Here is a 21926-nt window from a genome sequence, read left to right on the forward strand (position 1 = left end):
GTAAGTGTGAAACAGGCCTAACCCAAAAGAGAGACTTACGTCTTGCCAAAACAATGGAACAAAGGAGCGACTCTAAAAAATCTTATCTGGAAAGCAAACAGCTCCCATCACGATCTTTTGACAGACCACGTGAAGACTCCCCAAACCCACTAAGCCCGACAAAATCAAGATCTCCGCAAAAAGGGGACGACTTCACATCTAATGAAACGGTACATCAATATAGCAGCTTTACTAAACCGAATTCACAAAGAAGCATGCTGCCACAACTGCCCAAAAGCAAAACAAATTTATCCCAACCAGACCCAAAAGACAAGAGCCCAACACCTCCAACATCCCTTAATTCCGCTTCTACAGACAACATGGATACTACGGTTTCTGCAAAGAAAAGAGCCCCTGAGGAAACAGACTTCTTTGATGGCACTGATTCAAACTCATTCTCAGAGGACAGCTCTCCAAATGAAGGACCAGTATTTCACAGGAATAAGAAAGATCGCCCTAGTCCTCAACGACAGACATCCAAACTGAGTCATGAAGAAGAGTTTTTACAAAAGATCACAAAACTTATAGATGAAATACCAGACCTCATTCGACGGTGTCTGCTGAGGCATCACTCAAAGGCTTGACAAAAATGAGAAAAAAATTATTGAAGTGGAAACTAAAACGGAGACTCTAACAAACCAAAATATTGAATTAAAAAAAAGAAATTAACAATCTAAAAACAAAAATGGCTGATTTGGAGAACAGGAACCGAAGGAACAACCTGAAACTCCGCGGCATTCCTGAAGAAGTTAAACAACAAGATCTCTCAGATTTCGTAAAGAAGATATTCAAAAAAGCTATCCCGTCTCTTACAAATCTAGATCTATAAATGGACAGAATACATAGGTTGCCACGACCTAACCACATACCTAACGAAAAGCCAAGAGACACAATCCTTCGAATGCATTTTTTGGTACAAAAGAGAAGATTCAAAATTTTATTAAAGATAATGGTTCTCTTCCCGATCCATATAACCAAATAAAAATCTATACAGATCTGTCTAAACATATGTTGGACACTCGTAAGTGCTTTAAAGAAATCACCGACCTTTTGAGAGAAAGAAATATACAATACAGATGGGGCTTCCCTACCAAACTGCTGTTTCACTACAAGGGGAAGACTGTTGTAATAAATTCTCCAGAAGAAGGCCTGGAGTTCTTCAAATCTCTCACCTGAACATCTCTTCTTAAATAGTGGGTATATTATAAGTTAACTTACTGATCGGCTTCATTTATACTCCAAATAGAAACAAGTAATTGAAAGGCCACTTAACTCGGATAATGTCTCATTTCAACTAGGGGAATCTTGGTGAGCAATCACCACACAAACTTTTCCCCACTTCAAAAGAGATCCTTTAAGAGAACTCTCTACTGGGACTCGATTTTGTTACAATTGCTCTATTATTGTATTTTACTGTTAAGCATTCTTAATTGGATTGATTAATTAATTTTTTTACTTTTTTTTTTTTTTTTTAACTCTGTTTCATTAACATTATCCTGAGAGTGTTGCAGCCTTTTGATCCTCATTATGCACATGAACATAATGTCGTACAATGTCAGAGGGCTCAGCAGTCCCTGGAAGCGATTTGCCCTGTGGAAGGAGATCAGACTTTCCCAAGCAGATATCACTTAATCATATTTTCCAACTAAATCGTTATAAATTGCTTCATCCTATCTTCTTAGCCACAACCCAAGCATGGGACAAAATTGCTAGACCACCTAAGGCTGGTTTCACATTTGCGTTTTCTTGCGCTGGAAAAAAACGCATACGTGCGCATGCGTTTTTTCCCCTATATCTAACATGGGTGCGCATACCTGCGCGCTGGTAAGCGCACGTATGCGATTTTCATGCGCTGCGTTTTTTTGGGGTGTGCGTTTGTATTTTCCAGACGCAGCATGTTGCATTTTTTGGCCCTGCAAAAAAGCGCATGCGCACGTATGCGCACGTTTTGCGCTAAAAATGGCCATTATAGCCTATGGATGCGCATACATGCGCACTGGCATGCTCATGTATGCGTTTTTTTGCACATGCGTTTTTTTTTGTTAACCATGGAATTTAGGGGTTTGGGTTAGAGTTAGGGTTAGTTAAGGGGGTTTAGGGTTAGGGTTAGGGTCAGGGTTAGGGTTAAGTATGGTTTGGTTAAGGGTTAGGGTCAGGGTTAGGGTTAAGTATGGTTTGGTTAAGGGTTAGGGTCAGGGTTAGGGTCAGGGTTAGGGTTAAGTATGGTTTGGTTAAGGGTTAGGGTCAGGGTTAGGGTTAAGGTTAGTTAGGGTTTGGGTTAGGGTTAAGTATGGTTTGGTTAAGGGTTAGGGTCTGGGTTAGTTAGGGTTAGTTAGGGTTTAGGGTTTGGGTTAGGGTTAAGTATGGTTTGGTTAAGGGTTAGGGTCAGGGTTAGGGTTAAGTATGGTTTGGTTAAGGGTTAGGGTCAGGGTTAGGGTTAAGTATGGTTTGGTTAAGGGTTAGGGTCAGGGTTAGGGTTAAGTATGGTTTGGTTAAGGGTTAGGGTCAGGGTTAGGGTTAAGTATGGTTTGGTTAAGGGTTAAGGTTAGTTAGGGTTTGGGTTAGGGTTAAGTATGGTTTGGTTAAGGGTTAGGGTTAGTTAGGGTTAGGGTCAGGGTTAAGGTCAGGGTTAGTTAGGGTTTAGGGTTTGGGTTAGGGTTAAGTATGGTTTGGTTAAGGGTTAGGGTCAGGGTTAGGGTCAGGGTTAGGGTCAGGGTTAAGGTCAGGGTTAGGGTTAGTTAGGGTTTAGGGTTTGGGTTAGGGTTAAGTATGGTTTGGTTAAGGGTTAGGGTCAGGGTTAGGGTTAGGGTCAGGGTTAGGGTTAGTAAAGTCATGGTTTGGGTTAGTGTGAGGGGCCACCTAATGTTGGAAAAAAACGCAAACGCGGTAAAAACGCACTAAAAACGCATACAAACGCATAAAAACGCTGCGTTTTTTTCATGCATGCTCATAAAAATGCTTGAAAAAAACGCAGCAGTTGTATGCTTTTGTATGCGTTTTTTCAATGCGTTTTTTTGTGGGAAAAACGCGCTGCAGCAAAAAAAAGCAAGTGTGAAACTAGCCTAAGAAACATAATAAACTAGCTAGCTTAAATAACTTCCCACTCTCCCTGATTGCAACCATTTAAAAATTCCAAATCCCAGAGAGATGGACCCAAATAGGCATAAAAAAAAAAAATCTGTGATATTTGTCAACAACAACTTTGTTAGTTTTAGCAACATTAAACTAAAATTTAATATTCATCCATCGGACTTCATGCACTATTGTATTCTGAAAGAACACGTTCAAAACTTTATCCATAAAGTGCCTACAAAGGCAGAAGCTGTACACTTATTACTCAGTAATATAGGGCATGGGGTCTTCTGGAGCACCAAATACTTATGCAACCTTTTCAATAAGGACAATAAATTCCAAAAAAAATATCTATATGTCCAGATGGGAAACGGATCTACAGATCTCAGCCGGTCCAGATCAGTGGGAGGATGCTATAAAATACACATACTCCTTGTCACATCGCTGTCAGACTCAGGGCCTGCTGTTCCGATCTCGGTCACTAGGAGGCGCCGGGCCATCACACTCCTCTAACATATCACTACCCCTTCATGAATCCTTTTACAAGATGTTATCTAGATGGTACTTCACTCCAGTAAGACTATCACGCATCAACAGCGACCACTCACACTTATGTTGGAGGGGATGTGGTTCCAGAGGAGACCTGCTCCACATTTTCTGGACCTGCCCAAAGATTGCACTATTATGGAATCAGGTTTCCCTACTTATCAATAATTTCCTTAAGGCTGTGTGCCCACGATGCAATTTTTAAGCGTTTTTGCCGCGATTTTCGGCTCGAAAATGTTTAAAAATCGTGTACAGAACGCCCCCCATGCATTCCTATGGCATTCCGCACATGCTGTGCTAATGCTGCGCTTTTTTCCACGGCGGAAACGCATCGCGGAAAAAATCGCAGCATGCTCATTCTTTTGTGCGGAATCGCAAAGAATTGCCGCGATTCCGCACCCATAGGAATGCATGAGAATCGCTTACTTCCCGCATGTGGCTATGCCCACCATGCGGGAAGTTAAGCGTCTCATGTGCGGTTGGTACCCACGGTGTGGAGGAGAGGAGACTGTCCTCCAGGCCCTGGGTACCATACCCCTGTAAAAAAAAGAATAAAAAATAAAAAATCGGGGTATATTTACCTTCCGACATCCCGCGCTGCATTCCCGGCCTAAGCGTTCCCAGTAATGCCTTACGGCACGGTCCAGTGGTGACGTGGTCTCGCGAGATCGCTATAGCAACGCGAGACTACCTCATCACAGGTCTCGCAAGGCATCGCTGGGAACGCTGAGGCCGGGAATACAGCGCGGGACGCCGGAAGGTAAATATACCCCGATTTTATTTTTATCATTTTTAACATTTTATCTTTTACTATTGAGGCCGCATAGGCAGCCTCAATAGTAAAAACCTGGTCACACTTGTCAAACACTATGTTTGACGAGTGTGACCAACCTGTCAATCACTTTCCAAGCAATGCTTCAAATCGCTTGGAAAGTGCTTGAATATCGCACGCGAAAATCACGGCAAAATCGCGATCATAATCGCGGTAAAAACCTCGCGATTTCTAGGAAGGAGTCCGGTTTTTAGTGTCCGGAATAAAACGCTACGTGAGCACATAGCCTGAAAAAGACTACCCTCTCAGTCCACAAACAGCCTTGCTAACTTTGGGACTAGAAAACATTCATACTTCTATGAGATACGTTTTGATATATATCCTTCTAATAGTCAAAAATCTGACAGCCTTCCACTGGAAACAACCTGATACCCCACAAATTGCTGACGTTGTCGACAGACTTCACATCCATAACTCTTTGGACCACAATTCTCTAGGATCAACGGCTGCATTAATACATATGAGAAGATGGAGCCCCTGGAATTCAATATTTCCCAAACCCTAAACATAAATATTCATTTTACGGGCTTCAGGTGCCTCAGGATACTTTATTCAAAAAATGTTTTTTGTTTTTTTTTCCACTTGTTTAATATGTGTTGCCTAGAATATAATATGTAAAGTTATTTATCCTGAGTTCTCTACCCTCAACCCAGTCCCTTTTACTCTTCAATTACCCTTTTTCCCAAAGACCCTTCCCATTTCCCTTCTGCACAAATCATCTAGGAGAACAGATACAAGGCGAAAATGTCAATATGCTTTGAAAAAAAATAATTTGTTGACTTAAAATATACAAAATGTTAATAAAAATTTTGGAAAACAAATGGACTATCATGTGGAACCAGCAAGCTACTTTTTCACAGGAAAAAAAACTTTGCAATCTTTATAGAAAAAGTGAAATAAAAACGTAATTTTAATTCTTTGTCAATAAAAAAAACATAAAATAACTTAAGTTATTGATGATTTAATAAATATATAATTATTTTTATATATGAAAAAAAGAGTGGGTTAAAAAAATATATTATAAAAGGATCTTAGGTGTAGCAATACACGGGACGCTGTTTAGCAGCCAGCTGCCGCTCTCAGTAAAGCGCAAGACAAGCGGACCCAATGAATACAGTGTATTGCTTCACTGACCTGAGGATCAAAGAAAGTTTTTGTATGCAGCACGAGACACATTAGTCTTTCAATTACAGAGGAGTGGGGGTGAATTCGTGTACTGCTCACTAATCGCTAGGAATCAGCAGTATGCGGAAAGAGGCAGAGTGAAGGAGGATCGAGTTAGGCTATGTGCACACGCTGCAGATTGGTCTGCGGATTTGTATCTGCGCAACCGCAGGTAAAATGACCTGCGGATTGGCCTGCGGTTTATCACCTCTACAATGGAGGAGATGGTAAACCGCAGCAGAATCCGCAGAAAAGAAGTGACATGTCATTTCTTTCTGCGGATTCAAAACCGCAGCCTTTCCGCAGTTAAAAATCCGCAGCGTGGGCACAACAGATTGTAAATCACATAGACTTACATGCTACTGTACACTGCAGAACTGCTGCAGATCCGCAGCAAAAACCACAGCGTGTGCACATAGCCTTTAGGCCATGTGCACACGCTGCGGTTTTTGCTGCGTTTCTGCTGCAGTTTTGTACAGTAGCATGTTATCCTATGGGATTAACATTCTGCTGTGCACATGCTGCGGATTTTTACCTGCGGAAAAGCTGCGTTTTTTTTCGCGCAGCATGTCAATTGTTTCTGTGGATTCCGCTGCGGTTTGCCACCTATTCCATTGTCCAGGTGGCAAACCGCAGGGCAAAACCGCAGGAAGAACCGCAGGTCATTTTACCTGCGGTTCCGCAGATATGAATCCGCAGACGAATCTGCAGTGTGTGCACATAGCCTAAGGGGGTTTTACACAGCGATATCGCTATGTGCTGATCGCGTGAGATCGGCCGGCTCCATTTCTCGTCGGGCGCTTCCTGCTGGGCTTCCTGTGGCGCCGACGAGCGACGTGTGGACGCGGGCGGGAGGACATCAGGATCGCCGCGTCTGAAAGGTGAGTATCGTCCGCTGCATCACTGTAAGATCTGCCTGTTTAGCAGCTCGCTAGCGATCATTTAGCGATGCACCAGAGATCCTGACCGGGTCGTATCGTGGTCGGGATCGCTGGTGCATCGCTAAATGTAAAAGGGCCTTTACTTATATCAGTCGGGGTCATTCCTCCCCGTGAGGCCAGCACAATGAGTCAGATCTCCCAGGACTCCGTTTTAGGAGGAGAAAAGAACTTTTTCAGGACAATTGTTACGGAGATAATTTGTTTAAAAAAGGGAGTGAAAGTGATGACTCCTAAGGGCAAAACCAGACTATGCTGACATATGGAGTTCATTACATAGGGGGCTGTGGAGGAAGGATTTTTATATAAAACTATGTGGAATTACCACAAAGACTATGAGTGAACACATCCATAGATGATTTATCTTTATAATTATCTTTAAATCAATAGATATACATTAAACCTAAAAGGCACAGGATTATGAAAATTAATTATAAATATAAACCTACATTAGGTATAAAGGTATGAATAAAAATACATAAAGTGGGGACTGTGCATTCAGGTAAAAAAAAAAAAAATATCACATTAGGAATCTATCAATCAAATTGAATATAGAGAAATGAATAAAACCACATACAAATGCAAAAAAATGGAATTACTGTACAGACTACGAATGCACACATCCATAGATGATTCAGGGATAATTATAGAAATCAATATAAATTAAACTTAGGAAGCAGAGGATTATAAACATAATAATAAATATAAAACTAATCAGGTATATAGGTATGAATATAAAATTACACCAGGTATAAAGGTATGAATGTAAAAATCATAAAACGGGGACTAACGTGGATAAGACCCTATTGCGCTTTTTGTCTTCCCCCTTTTTTTTTTTGCATATGGAGCCAAGGGAGCACGGCTGGTGTGTGAGGACACTGAACCAGCAGGGGGCGCCAGGAATACATGAGTGATTGGAGATATACTGTGAAGGCTCCGCGCAGTGCTCGCTTTGTGTGCCCATGGAGCCAGGGGAGCACGGCTGGTGTGTGAGGACACTGAACCAGCAGGGGGCGCCAGGAATACATGAGTGATTGGAGATATACTGTGAAGGCTCCGCGCAGTGCTCGCTGTGTGTGCCCATGGAGCCAGGGGAGCACGGCTGGTTTTGAGGACACTGAACCAGCAGGGGGCGCCAGGAATACATGAGTGATTGGAGATATACTGTGAAGGCTCCGCGCAGTGCTCGCTTTGTGTGCCCATGGAGCCAGGGGAGCACGGCTGGTGTGTGAGGACACTGAACCAGCAGGGGGCGCCAGGAATACACGAGTGATTGGAGATATACTGTGAAGGCTCCGCGCAGTGCTCGCTTTGTGTGCCCATGGAGCCAGGGGAGCACGGCTGGTGTGTGAGGACACTGAACCAGCAGGGGATGCCAGGAATACATGAGTGATTGGAGTATACACTGAACGCTCCGCGAAGTGCTCGCTATGTGTGCCCATGGAGCCAGGGGAGCACAGCTGTGTGTGAGGACACTGAACCAGCAGGGGGCGCCAGGAATACATGAGTGATTGGAGATATACTGTGAATTAGGATTTAGGATACCCATATTAACCCTGGGGAACTTCACACCACATGTATAATAGTTGGTTACACACCGGCCCTCTGAAATCCCCGTACTTTCCTGCTTTTTTACGCACAGATGTTGGGAACGTACCGGCTTTGCCGCGAGCAGACGGCTTTTGCGTACTTCCGTTCCTGCCTGCCTCCATCTTCATCTTTTCCAGCTGCTGTTCCAGGAGGACGCAGCGTTTCCTCTCCTCCTGAAGCTTCTTCTCTCCCTCCAGGACCTTCTTGTTACTTTCCTCCACCCTCCGCTGCAGGACGGACACAAACTCCACAAGGCGGTCCCTCTCCACCTCAGCGGCTTGGCACAGCGCTCTGAACTCTGCCGCCTGTGCACGCCAAACCCGCAGCTCCGAGCTGTCACCAGAGGGCGACAACACAATTACTGCCTGACATATCATGTGCACTAGTAATGTTTGCAATGTCATCATGTGCAATAGAAATGAATGACATGTCATTGTGTACTAGTAATGCCTGTAATATCATCATGTGCACTAGTAATGCCTGACATATTGTCGCAGGTGCACTAGTAATGCCTGACATGTTGTCGGGGGGTGCACTAGTAATACCTGGCATGTCCTCATGGATACACTAGTAATGCCTGGCATGTCATCATGGGTGCACTAGTAATGCCTGGCATGTCCTCATGGGTACACTAGTTATGCCTGGCATGTCCTCATGGGTACACTAGTTATGCCTGGCATGTCCTCATGGGTACACTAGTTATGCCTGGCATATCATCATGGGGGCACTAGTAAGGCCTGGCATGTCCTCATGGGTACACTAGTTATGCCTGGCATGTTGTCATGGGTGCACTAGTAAGGCCTGGCATGTCGTCATGAGCACACTAGTAATGCCTGGCATGTCGTCATGAGCACACTAGTAATGCCTGGCATGTCCTCATGGGTACACTAGTAATGCCTGGCATGTCATCATGAGCACACTAGTAATGCCTGGCATGTCCTCATGGGTACACTAGTAATGCCTGGCATGTCATCATGAGCACACTAGTAATGCCTGGCATGTCCTCATGGGTACACTAGTAATGCCTGGCATGTCATCATGAGCACACTAGTAATGCCTGGCATGTCCTCATGGGTACACTAGTTATGCCTGGCATGTCGTCATGAGCACACTAGTAATGCCTGGCATGTCGTCATGAGCACACTAGTAATGCCTGGCATGTCCTCATGGGTACACTAGTAATGCCTGGCATGTCCTCATGGGTACACTAGTAATGCCTGGCATGTCATCATGGGTGCACTAGCGATGCGCTTACTCTGGGTGTGATACAGTAATGACTCTGTCTACCTGTGAGGTGAGGGTCCGGAGTGTACAACCGTGGAGGAGGCCGGCGCGGTCTCTATTAGTTCATGTCCCAGTTTTGATACCGTCCTGCATGAAATAAGGAGACATAACTAACATCATGTATACGGCGCGTCACACAGGAGCCCGGGACATGTGCACTTCTCGCTCACATTACTGAGTGCAGGGGACCGAGGTGCAGTAACGGCAGCGGCACCGACCTGTCCTCATCCTCGAGGCTGGAGTCACGCTGCGTCCATTATAGCAGTGCATGGATGGTGACGACCGGATGGCGCACGTGGCGATACATCGCACAATGTCGCTCAGTGCTATCACGGCTCTGTACAGCGGGGACAAGGACAGGACATTCTTTTCCCTCCATTACTTCCAGGTTCAGGCTGTCTGGAGGTGATGTCCAGCACAGATCTACTTGCAGGATGGGGGTCCATGCCCCAGAGGCGGCTGCCATCACAGGAATAAACCCCAGAAGGTGGAGCAGATCACAGGGGTTGTCACCTATCCTGGAGATAGCACATATATTCCTGATTGTTGGAGGTCCGAGCTCTCCCATAACAATGAATGGGAGCGGCAGTGGGCATGATCGACCACCACTCCATTCACGCAGGATTCTCAGGATCAGTGGGGGTCCCAACTGTCAGACCCTTAATGATTGGGTGGCTGTCCTATCCAGGGATAGGACATAACTTCCAAACTTGAGAATATTCCTTAAAGTTAGTAATTTAAGCAACTCGCTACCATACTGTACACTGGTGCGGTGCCCCGGCTTCACCCACAAGCTCACAGCTCTGGATTCTCCGATATCGGAAAATGCTTCCTGTGTCGTCACATGGCCGGTGCTGTGTATGAAGGGGGCTGGCTGCCTGCGCAATTCAATAGCTAAGCCAGACCCCTTCACACACCCAGCAGTGGCCATGACAGGAAACACTCAAGTATCAGACACAAACCAAGAGAAGAGCCGGGATGGAATCTATCGATCACAGATCTATGTAATCAATATCATAGAAAAGTCCCTGACCCTGATATCGATCACTAGCACGCGGGTGTTGTATGTTACCTGGCTGAGCTGAGGGAGTCCTCGGTGTCGGATAGTGACTGCACTGGGCCGCAGCTCTCACATCTCATCCCCTCCGCTGCCTTTATGGTCTCAGCACTTTTACTTCTCACTTGCTTGTCACTGGGGCTCTGTCAATGGAAAACCTTACATTATGCTATATATATAATATGTATAAGTACAAATACATTATATGGAGAAAAGTAGTGTGCCGCACATCCTGAGCACTGAATTCAGATTCACATTAAGTCCCGTCGACCCCCAGTGTATTACATTCGGCCCCAGTGTATAATGTCCAGCTCCATTGTCACCCGATGTGTAATATGCGGCCCCCAGTGTATAACCTCCATCCCCCCACCATGCTGTCTGCCTTTACTACCATGTGACAGAGCGGCTGGCGGTGCAGAGTTCCCCGATACCAGCGCGGTCCCGTAATAAGAGACACTGGGGTAACAAGTCCGTCCATGACATTTCTTCACCTATCACCTGTGACTGATATTATTGAGGAGTGGAGGGAACTACAACAACTCCATAACATTACAGAGCGGGGGGCCGTGTGCTGAGGAGTAGAGGGCAGAAAAGTCACCACCGCTCTGCTGACCCCGAAACTGCAGAGTCCAGACCTCCTCTAGTATCGGCACAAACACTGCGCCCACGCCGGGAGCTTCATGGCCGAGCAGCTGCTGCAGCCGTACATCACCAAGCACAATGCCGAGCGTCGGATGGAGTGGTGTAAAGCCGCCACCACTGGACTCTGGAGGAGACGTGCTCTGTACAGTGAGGGTATCGCACTTCTCTATCTGTGTCTGGTGGAGGAGTCTGGGTTTGGTGATTCCAGGAGGACGTTACCCCGACTGCATTGTGCCCCCTGTACAGATGGTGGAGGAGGATAATGCTCTGGGCTGTTATCAGAGCAGGATCTGTTATATCTGCAGAGGAGCGACTCCATATTGACGTTTATGAATATGAGATGGGAGGTCAGAAAAGCTCCAGGAGGTGAATGTGTGTGTGGGGGCACATACTTTTCTCCATATTTAACATACAGAAATTACTGTGCAGACAGACAAGGGCCGGAGGTCTCACCTTCAGGGTCAGATGCTGCACTTCCTTTTCCAGCTCTTTCACCTTCGCCTCTCTCTCGGCCACCATCCCCTTCAGCTGGGCGACCAGAGCGTTCTGTTTTTGGCTCTCGCTGTTGAGCTGCAGGTTCAGGGTCAGCTGGGAGTCTTTGTGCTTTTCTTCCTGCTGACTGAGACGACTTAAGATCTCCTGCATGTTCTTCTGCTGGTCCTGGAAGGAGATGCTGATAACTGCACGGCATTACAGGCGTAAGATAAGATGTTCTCCATGGTGGGTATGTGGTGAAACGTCTCTGTGTCTGATAGTGTGGAGTCAGGGGGGTGCTGGACCCTAAGTGCCTCCTTAATGATCAAGCAGAAAGTTTAGGAAGACCACCAGGTAATAAAATATGAAACATCCTCTCTCCTTAAACCACCAGGTATTAATGGCGTCTTCTATCCTAGACCATCAGGTACGATGGTACCCGAGACCACCCAGGTAAAAAACATTACTTTAGACCACCAAGGAATAAAATATCTGAGCACCTCTTTTTGCTTTAGACCACCAGGGAATAAAATGTGACTCCCTCTCATCAGACCGCGTCAGCCATGTTGTGCAGAGTAATGACTGGGACGTTACCAGTAAAGCATCGATCAGCTCGTCGTCGTGCTTCCCCTTCTCCAGCAGCGTCACCGTCTGCATCTTCAGGGTCTTCAGCTCATTACACAAGGACTTGTTCCTGGCCTTGGAACCATCAAGCTTCTTTTTCAATTCCTCGTGCTCTCTCTTCAGAGTGTCGTGTTCTCCGGTCAGCCGCTAGGATCAGACACAAGAATGGTGTCTCCGTGCTGCAGACACATTATAATGTGCTGCCACATTGTGTCACGCTGGCAGATCACTCACCTCTAAGGTTTCTTTCCTTTCTTTCTCCAGGTTGCGGATCCTAAACAGGTTCTTCTCCTGAGCAGCGAATCTCTTGGGTATGGAAATGCCCAACATCTCCTCTTCTAGGCTGAGCTCAGAGACCGGACTCCTCGCCTGCCCCAGCTGAGACTCCAGCTCCCGAACCTCGGGGAGAACAAGAACGGGGGTCACATAAGAGAGAAAGGAAACGCTCTGCATCTACATGGAGTACTTATCACTTTAGCTCCTTGGAGACCTGACTGTTAACCTCTTCCCCTTCTCACAGCTCCACTCATTCTTTTTTTTTTTTCCAACAATAAATTTTTATTGAATTTTACAGATAAGGTAAATACAGGAAATCTCAATACAGACATATGCTTAAGGATACATACAGAAAGAGATACAAACAATTAACAAACAACAGGGTAAAAGGGCAGAGGAGGGGGGGATGTAATATGCCCAAGTCCAATAAGGTGACTCAACCAGAGTCAGGGGAATCACGAGCAATTAGACAAAATACAGGCATGGCAAAGGGGGTGTGATTGGCATATTCCGCCCAGGGAAGCCATACTTGCTCAAATTTACATACTTTGTCGTCTGTAAGTATGGCTGATAATTTTTCATTAATCATACACAAGGATAGACGCTTTTTAACATCAGACAAATCTAGGCTTGTTTTTTTTCCAAGCTAATGCTATGGTTTGTTTAGCTGCCAAAAATATAAATGTGATGAGGGTTTGAGTGTGACTAGGTACATTGAGGATACGTTTGTTAAGTATAGCCTCCCAAGGTTTTTTTTAAGGTTAGTATTTGGTATTGAAAAGATAAAGTGGTACACTCTGATCCAAAATCTGCATACTATCGGGCATAACCACCACATAATGGAACATATCTCCTGTAGAATTGCACCCTCTAACAATAATAATTTTATTTCTATAGCGCCGACATATTCCGCAGCACTTTACATTTCAGACGGGACTTGTACAGACAATAGACATTACAGCATAACAATAATCACATAGATTATAACAGATACCAAGAGGAATGAGGGCCCTGCTCGCAAGCTTACAGTCTATGAAGAAAGAGGTAGACACGAAAGTTGGGTGGTAACAGTTTGTTAGGAACGGCGGAACGCACTAAATAAAAATAATAATAAAGTGCGTTCGCCGCTCGGGGTCCACCATGCAGTAGATGATATAACCGCTGCTAAGTGGTGGCAGGATCAATATGGCGGTAGTGCGCACAGGGTTAAACGTCACCCAGGTGCGCAGAGCAATCTCAGTTAAGTCACAGGAATGTCAAATAAATACAAATACAAAAGACTGAGCCTGTTGAGGTCACAGTACTCAGTATAAATACACGCACAGTATCAGGTCACAGGAGTAGCCCAAGGCGGCGGCACTACGTCCGTCTAGACCTACCGTGTGTGCGGCGTCGCAGCTGCGGACGCAAAGGGGGGCTGCTACTGAAGTGCGGCGTGGACACTGCCGCTAAACGACAAGGCTATGACGCAAGCGCAATGTCGGACGCTAGCACCTGTGGATGTTGCAGCAGAAGAGCGCTGGCGCTGATTCTAAACTCAGTCCCTAACCACATACGTAATATCAGAGGGAAGGGGTTTCATAATGAGTCATTCTCCAGAATCATGCATCCGTCCTCATATACACAGCAAGTAAGTCTATACTAGCGCATGGCGGAACAGCCATGCGTGCCTTTTATAGCAGCCGGGACCTTCCGCAATCCTCCAGATCTCTGAGATGGACCAATGGGATCTGGAGCAGGACCTGAGCACATGACTCCTAATCTCCAATGGGAGATCGTCCCATGAGCATGCTCAGTAGGAGGACAGAAGGACTTAAGGTACGGTCACACTTAGCGATATGACGCGGTCAGGATCGCTGGTGCATCCACACAGATTTACCAGTGGAAAAGCCAAACTTCACATGCCACAAATGCAAGCTTGTGTCCCTGTTGGAGGAAAAGTTGCAAAATCTCGAAGAGAGGTTAGCTACGTTGAAGATCATTAAGGAAGGTGAAGAGTTCTTGGACAGAGCAGAATTATCTCTTCATGTTACAGAAAGAGAAGAAATTCGAAGTACACCTGAAGAAACAGAGGAATGGAGACATGTGACCCAGAGAAGCAGGAGGATCAGGAGGCAGTCAGCACCCATACTGCTCAGAAACCAGTACCAGGCTCTCACGCAGGAAAACGATGAAGAAATACATCAGGATAAGACTTTGCCAACAAACAGCAACCTTGTACGCCTTCAGAGTCCTCCTGGATGGAGAAAGAAAAATGTTGTGAAGAAGAAACGGAGAGTGGTGGTCATGGGGGATTCCCTGCTGAGAGGAACAGAGGCCGCTATCTGCAGACCGGATATAACTACAAGAGAAATGTGCTGTCTTCCAGGTGCAAAAATTAAAGATGTGTCTGACAGGATATCAGGACTCTTCAGACCTACAGATGACTACCCATTCCTGCTACTACATGTGGGGACAAATGACACCGCAAGAAACGACCTGGAAACCATCTGCAGAGACTTTGAAGACTTAGGCAAGAAAGTGAAAGAACTGGGAGCGCAGGTGGTCTTCTCTTCCATCCTCCCAGTGGATGGCCATGGAACAAGGAGGTGGAATAAGATTCTGCAGGTGAACAACTGGCTACGTCGATGGTGCCGTCAGCAAGGATTTGGATTTCTGGATCACGGAGTGAACTACTTATACGATGGACTACTTGCTAGAGATGGGGTGCACCTTACGAAGACTGGAAAGCATGTATTTGGAAGTCGCCTTGCTACACTTGTAAGGAGAGCTTTAAACTAGAACAACATGGGAAGGGAAGCAAAAGACCAGAAAAAGCCATACACCTGACAAATGCTATTGAGAACTCTGCTATTAGAAGTGGAAAGGAAGAACAAAGACGAAAGAATCTAATTAATAAAAATATTGGAGAAAGAGAAACCAATCACAAACTAAAATGTTTCTATACTAATGCACAAAGCATGGGCAACAAACAAGGAGAATTGGAACTACTAACACAGGAAAAGAAATATGATGTAATTGGAATCACTGAAACTTGGTGGGACAATACACATGATTGGAATACAAGACTAGAAGGATACAACTTATTTGCAAGAAACAGACTTGATAAACGAGGAGGGGGTGTCGCATTGTATGTTCGAAATGCGTATATCTGCACAGAGATTGAAGCTTCAGAGACTGGGAGTTCTGTGGAAACTGTTTGGGTAAGAATACAAGGACAGAACAATGGAAAGGACACCATTGTAGGCATTTACTACAGGCCGCCTGTGCAAGCCGAATATATAGATGAACTCTTTATGCATCAGATGGCCAAGTTCTCCAAAAAATATGACATAGTTGTCATGGGAGATTTCAACTATCCAGACATTTGTTGGGAATCTCTCTCAGGCAAAACTAACAGGTCAAGGAAATTCTTATCCTCTCTTGCTGACAACTTTATCTTCCAAAAGGTAAGGGAGAAAACAAGGGGAACTGCTACCTTGGATCTAATCCTTATAAACAGGGAGGAAATGGTTGAGGAGGTAAAAGTGGCTGGGACCCTAGGAGGTAGCGACCATGCTATTTTAGAATTTTGGATTACTAGAGGTGGAAGACCTGTGAAGACTCAGACGTCAAGGTTAGATTTCAGAAAGGCAGATTTTAAGGGATTCAGAAAGAGAATTGGAGGGATCCAATGGCTGGATATCCTTAAAGACAAAAATGTCCAGGAAGGATGGGAAATCTTGAAAAATGAAATTCTCAAAGCACAGTTGTTAACAATTCCGAAAAGAGGGAAGAATAGGAAGCATTTAAGGAAACCAGGATGGATGAACACAGAACTTAAGCACATGCTAAAAAGGAAGAAAAAAATGTTTATAAAATGGAAAGAGGGAGGCATATCTAAAGAAGAATATAATGCTGTCTGCAGAACCTGCAGGGCACAAATCAGATTATCTAAAGCTGAAAATGAACTGAGGCTTGCAAGAGATGTCAAAAGCAATAATAAAGGATTTTGGGGATATGTCAAAAGTAAAAGAAAAGTCAAAGATGCTATAGGATTTTTACAGGATGAAAATGATGAAATGGTAAGACAGGATGTTGAGAAGGCTGAACTTTTAAATTCCTATTTTGCATCTGTTTTCTCTCAGAAAGGAAATGCAACATCAACTGTTATTCACTGTCCTATTAAGGGAATAGAAGAATCCAGGATATCTATAAACAGAAAGATAGTGAGGAAACACTTAGCTAACCTAAATGAATTCAAGTCTCCAGGTCCAGATGAATTACACCCCAGAGTACTGAAGGAGATAGCAGAAGAAATTTTTGAACCCCTCTCCATAATCTTTGAAAATTCTTGGAGAACAGGAGAAGTGCCAGAAGACTGGAGAAGAGCAAATGTTGTTCCTATCTTCAAAAAGGGGAAGAAGGTGGACCCAGGCAACTATAGGCCGGTGAGTCTGACTTCTATACCAGGAAAGATCTTTGAACAAATTATTAAACAACATGTATGTCAATACCTGGATAAGAATGAAGTGATTAAACAGAGTCAGCATGGGTTTCTAACTAATAAGTCATGTCAGACTAACTTAATTTCCTTCTATGACGGTATCACTGATTGGGTGGATCAAGGAAATGCTGTAGATATAGTATATCTTGACTTCAGCAAAGCATTTGACAAAGTCTCTCATACAATCCTTATTGAAAAAATGACTAAGTATGGAATGGACAAGGCAACTGTTAGGTGGATTCATAACTGGCTTAGTGATCGGACCCAAAGAGTGGTCGTAAATGGCTGTACATCCAGTTGGAAGAATGTCTCAAGTGGGGTACCACAGGGCTCTGTCCTGGGCCCTGTATTGTTCAACATCTTTATCAACGATTTAGATGAAGGAATTGAGGGTAAACTGATTAAATTTGCTGATGACACAAAGCTAGGAGGGATAGCTAATACTAGAGAAGAGAGAGAGAGGATTCAAAAAGATTTAAATAAACTGGAGAAGTGGGCAGCAACTAACAGAATGGTTTTTAACAGGGAGAAATGCAAAGTACTACATCTGGGCAATAAAAATGAAAAAAGCATATATAGAATGGGAGGAATAGGGCTAAGTGACAGCACATGTGAAAAAGACTTGGGTATACTAATAGATCACAGACTGAATATGAGTCAACAGTGTGATGCAGCAGCAAAAAAGGCAAATGCAATTCTAGGATGTATTAACAGAAGCATACAGTCTAGATCACGTGAAGTCATTATTTCCCTCTACTCCTCTTTGGTCAGACCTCATCTGGAATATTGTGTCCAGTTTTGGGCACAACATTTTAAAAAAGACATCAACAAACTGGAGCAAGTTCAGAAAAGAGCGACCAGAATGGTGACCGGTCTGCAAACCCTGTCTTATGAGGAAAGGTTGCAGGATTTGGGAATGTTTAGTTTGCAAAAGAGAAGACTGAGAGGAGACTTAATAGCTGTCTACAAATATCTAAAGGGCTGTCAAATTGTAGAAGGATCAACTTTATTCTCATTTGCACAAGGAAAGACTAGAAGCAATGGGATGAAACTGAATGGGAAGAGACACAGATTAGATATTAGGCTGCCACGAGAAGTGGTGAGTTCTCCTTCAATGGAAGTCTTCAAACAGAGGCTGGACAGACATCTGACTGGGATGATTTAGCGAATCCTGCTTTGAGCAGGGGGTTGGACCAGATGGCCCAGGAGGTCCCTTCCAACTCTACGATTCTATGATTCTATGATTCTAAGTGGTCGCTAGTGAGCTGCCACACAGGCAGATCTCACCAGCGACATCACAGGGGTCGGGGGTAGTTACTTATCTGTCAGATGAGGCGATTCTGATGTCCTCCGCCCGCGTCCACACGTCGCTCGTCTCCACAGCAGGAAGCGCCCGACGAGAAACGGTCCAGGACGTTCTCGCGCGATCAGCGATAACCAGCGGGGGAACCGGTCGGAGGTAAGTATCAGACATAGCGATATCGCTAGCAATATCGCTATAACGTCACAAAAACCAGAGATGTTATAGCGATATTGGTTAGTGTGACATGCCCTTTAAGGTACTGTCACACTTAGCGATGTACCAGCGATCCCGACCAGCGATATGACGCGGTCAGGATCGCTGGTACATCGCTAAGTGGTTGCTAGTGAGCTGCCACACAGGCAGATCTCACCAGCGACATAGCAGGGGACGGGGGTCGCTACTTACCTGTCACACTAGGCGATCCTGCGTCCTCCCGCCCGGCTCCACGCTCGCCGCTCGTCTCTTCACAGGAAGCGCCGCAGGAAGCTGACGACGAGAAACGGTCCTGGACGTTCTCGCACGATCAACGATAACCAGCGGGGGAGCGGTCGTAGGTAAGTATCAGACACAGCGATATTGCTAGCAATATCGCTAAAACGTCACAAGTTATAGCGATATTGCTAGCGATATCGCTTAGTGTGACAGGCCCTTTAGCCTCGGGAGAGATTTGTTGCAAGGCTACTCCTCTGCAGTAGATAAACAGCAGGAAACTGCAGAATGTGAGGGTCTGGATCCCTGCAGAGCAAACGCAGAAATCCGACGCCTAACACAATTGCCCTGATTGTATGGACCAGTCACAATGTTAAGTGTGTAAGGCTGGAGTCACACATAGCGACTCACCAGCGATCCTGACAACGATATCAATGTGTCAGGATCGCTGGTGAATCTCTATGTGATCGCTGGTGAGCTGTCAAACAGCTTCACCAGCGATCAGCACAGCGACGCCCGGCGTCGCTGTTCACGTTAGTAACCAGCGCGCTGATGCAGGAAGCTGGTAACTAACGTACACATCGGGTATCCAAGGGACGCACGTCTCTTGGATACCCGATGTGTACATTTGTTACCAGCCGATCGCTGGTCTCTCGCCTGTCACACTCAGCGATGCGTGGTGGCCAGTGGGAGACCAGCGACCAAAAAAACTGGCCTTTCCTGCAGCGATCAGCGATACCAGCAGGGGGGCCGGTCGCTGATCGCTGTCACACACAGCGATCTCACTGGTGAGATCGCTGTTGTGTCACAAAAATTGTGACTCAGCAGCGATCTCGCTAGCGAGATCGATATGTGTGACGGGGCTTTAACAGTACAGACACAGAGGGCTAATGGATGCATAAAGCATGTGGGAACATGATGCGGGGATCCTGGTTATGGTAAAACTTTTGGCTGTGCCACACAGGGATAGATTAGGTTAATGTGTTCAGGCGATAGGCCAGTCCAAATAAATGCGTTTTCAGGGCACGCTTAAAATTGTGGGGATTGGGGACTAATCGTATTGACCTGGGAAGTGCATTCCAAAGAATTGGCGCAGCACGTGTAAAGTCTTGGAGACAGGAGTGGGAGGTTCTGATTATTGAGGATGCTAACCTCAGGTCATCAGCAGAATGGAGGGCGCGGGTAGGGTGGTATACTGAAACAAGGGAGGAGATGTAGGGTGGTGCTGAGCCATGGAGGGCTTTGTGGGTGAGGGTAATAAGTTTATACTGAATTCTGGAGTGGATGGGTAGCCAGTGTAATGACTGGCACAAGGTAGAGGCATCGGTGTAACGATTGGTGAGGAATATGATCCTGGCTGCAGAATTCAAGACAGATTGGAGAGGGGAGAGTTTGGTAAGAGGGAGACCGATTAGAAGAGAGTTACAATAATCGAGACGAGAATGAATAAGAGAAACAGTAAGAGTTTTTGCGGAAATGGTTGAATTCTAGAAATGTTTTTGAGGTGCAGATAACAAGAGCGAGCCAGTGATCGGATGTTGGGGGAAATGAAAGCTCGGAGTCAAGTATGACCCCAAGACAGCGGGCATGTTGCTGAAGAGTAGTTGGCGACTGCCTCAGCCACTCTGGCTGGGGTCAGGTACTATCTAGTCGGCACATTATAGTTTGTTTCCGGCATTAAGGTGTTTAGTATTCCTCCAGTAGAGGAGGACCAAATTTGGGACCACTCCGAATCTTTATAGTACCTGGTGCATGGGTTTTGGCAACCTCTTTGCTCGAAGGGAGTGAAGGTATAAGGTAGAGTGGAATTTTTTAGTAATGAAGTGACATAATTGTTGCAGGTAGCGGAACACCTCTCCGGGGGGAAATGGAATAATTTCATCAACAATAAAAGAGATTTGTGGCATTTGCCAATGATTCACTGGGATAGGTGTTCTTTTAATGTATTTTTGAATAAATTTGGCTTTTTAGGGGATTTATATGTTCGCACTACTGTTATATTCCCATGCGATATATATATTTTCTGTGTTCAAAATGTGACTTAGAATAGGCATGATATAAAGTTAATTGAGTGGCCTGATAGATTGGGAACTCCCAGACCTCCTTCAAGCAATGTTGATAAAGAGTAGCTCTGTGAACCCCAGGGAGGCCACCCTCCCAAATAAAAGTGTTGACTAATCGCAAGGCTATTTTGAGGTAGTGTGAAGGGACAGGGATTGGCAGGATTCAAAATAGGTAGAGCAATTTGGGGAGTATGGTCATCTTAAGCGCCCGTACCCGGCCGAGCCAGGAGAGGTGCAGATTCTCCCATGCCTGAAGTAGGGAGCGAATTTTGCGGAGCATTTGAGGATAGTTAGCAGAGAAGAGGAAGTCAAGATTAGCTGTCAGTGTCACGCCTAAGTAGTCTAGGTGGTGAGTGACCCATTGAAGGGGAAGTCTTGTTGGAGCTGTGGGATAATAGTAGCGGGAAGGGATATGTTCATGGTCAACCTGTAAGTCAGAGATATGTTCAGAGTTACTAAGGGATTGAAGTAAATCCGGCAGAGCTGTCTGCGGAGCTGAAAGGAGAAGTAATATGTCATCTGCAAGCATAAGAAGTGTGTGGGAAACTGATGCAATATCTATCCCTTGTATGTTCGCGTTAAGACGGAGATGGATAACTAATGGATCAATTGCAAGGAGGAATAATAGGGGTGACAGGGGACACCCCTGACGATGGGGGACACCCCTGACGATGGCGGACAACCCTGACGATGGGGGACACCTCAGACGATGGCGGACATCCCTGACAATAGCGGACACCCCTGACAATAGCGGACACCCCTGACAATAGCGGACACCCCTGACGAGTGCCTCTTCTAATAGGAAAAAAACGCTGAGGAGAAGCCATTATAGGGATCATAAGCCGAAGGGGAACTATAAAGAGCGCGGATCCATGAGAGAACATGATCAGGGAACTTCCATTTCTGTAAGACTGCAAACAGGTATAGCCAAGAAATAGAATCAAAGGCTTTTTTAATGTCAAGCAATAATGGCATACATGCTAGGTTTTGCTGTTTTTAGCGGAGCAGCAGATGGGAGACTCTACGTATGTTACCTGAGACTTGTCTACAAGGAACAAAGCCAACCTGGTCCCTATGTATTAGTAGTCCTAGGCCGGGATTCAGGCG

At 45.4% G+C, this 21926-nt stretch overlaps 1 protein-coding gene across 3 annotated transcripts in view; it reads right to left on the reverse strand.

The window, feature by feature from the left end:
* The window catches only part of CCDC13 (coiled-coil domain containing 13), a 45236-nt gene that overhangs the window by 13248 nt on the left and 10062 nt on the right, over positions 1-21926 (reverse strand). For all 3 annotated transcript variants that reach the window (XM_073582189.1, XM_073582187.1, XM_073582188.1), the window contains exons 8-13: positions 12497-12661; positions 12233-12409; positions 11618-11824; positions 10538-10665; positions 9469-9552; positions 8249-8514 (exon numbers count right to left, since the gene is read on the reverse strand). In XM_073582189.1, the coding sequence (XP_073438290.1) occupies positions 8249-8514; positions 9469-9552; positions 10538-10665; positions 11618-11824; positions 12233-12409; positions 12497-12661 (1027 nt within the window). The remainder of the gene's footprint in view (positions 1-8248; positions 8515-9468; positions 9553-10537; positions 10666-11617; positions 11825-12232; positions 12410-12496; positions 12662-21926) is intronic.

The sequence above is a fragment of the Dendrobates tinctorius genome, unplaced genomic scaffold, assembly GCF_039654945.1.
Source record: "Dendrobates tinctorius isolate UK_male_01 unplaced genomic scaffold, ASM3965494v1 ptg000070l, whole genome shotgun sequence".
Classification (NCBI taxonomy): Eukaryota; Metazoa; Chordata; class Amphibia; order Anura; family Dendrobatidae; genus Dendrobates; species Dendrobates tinctorius.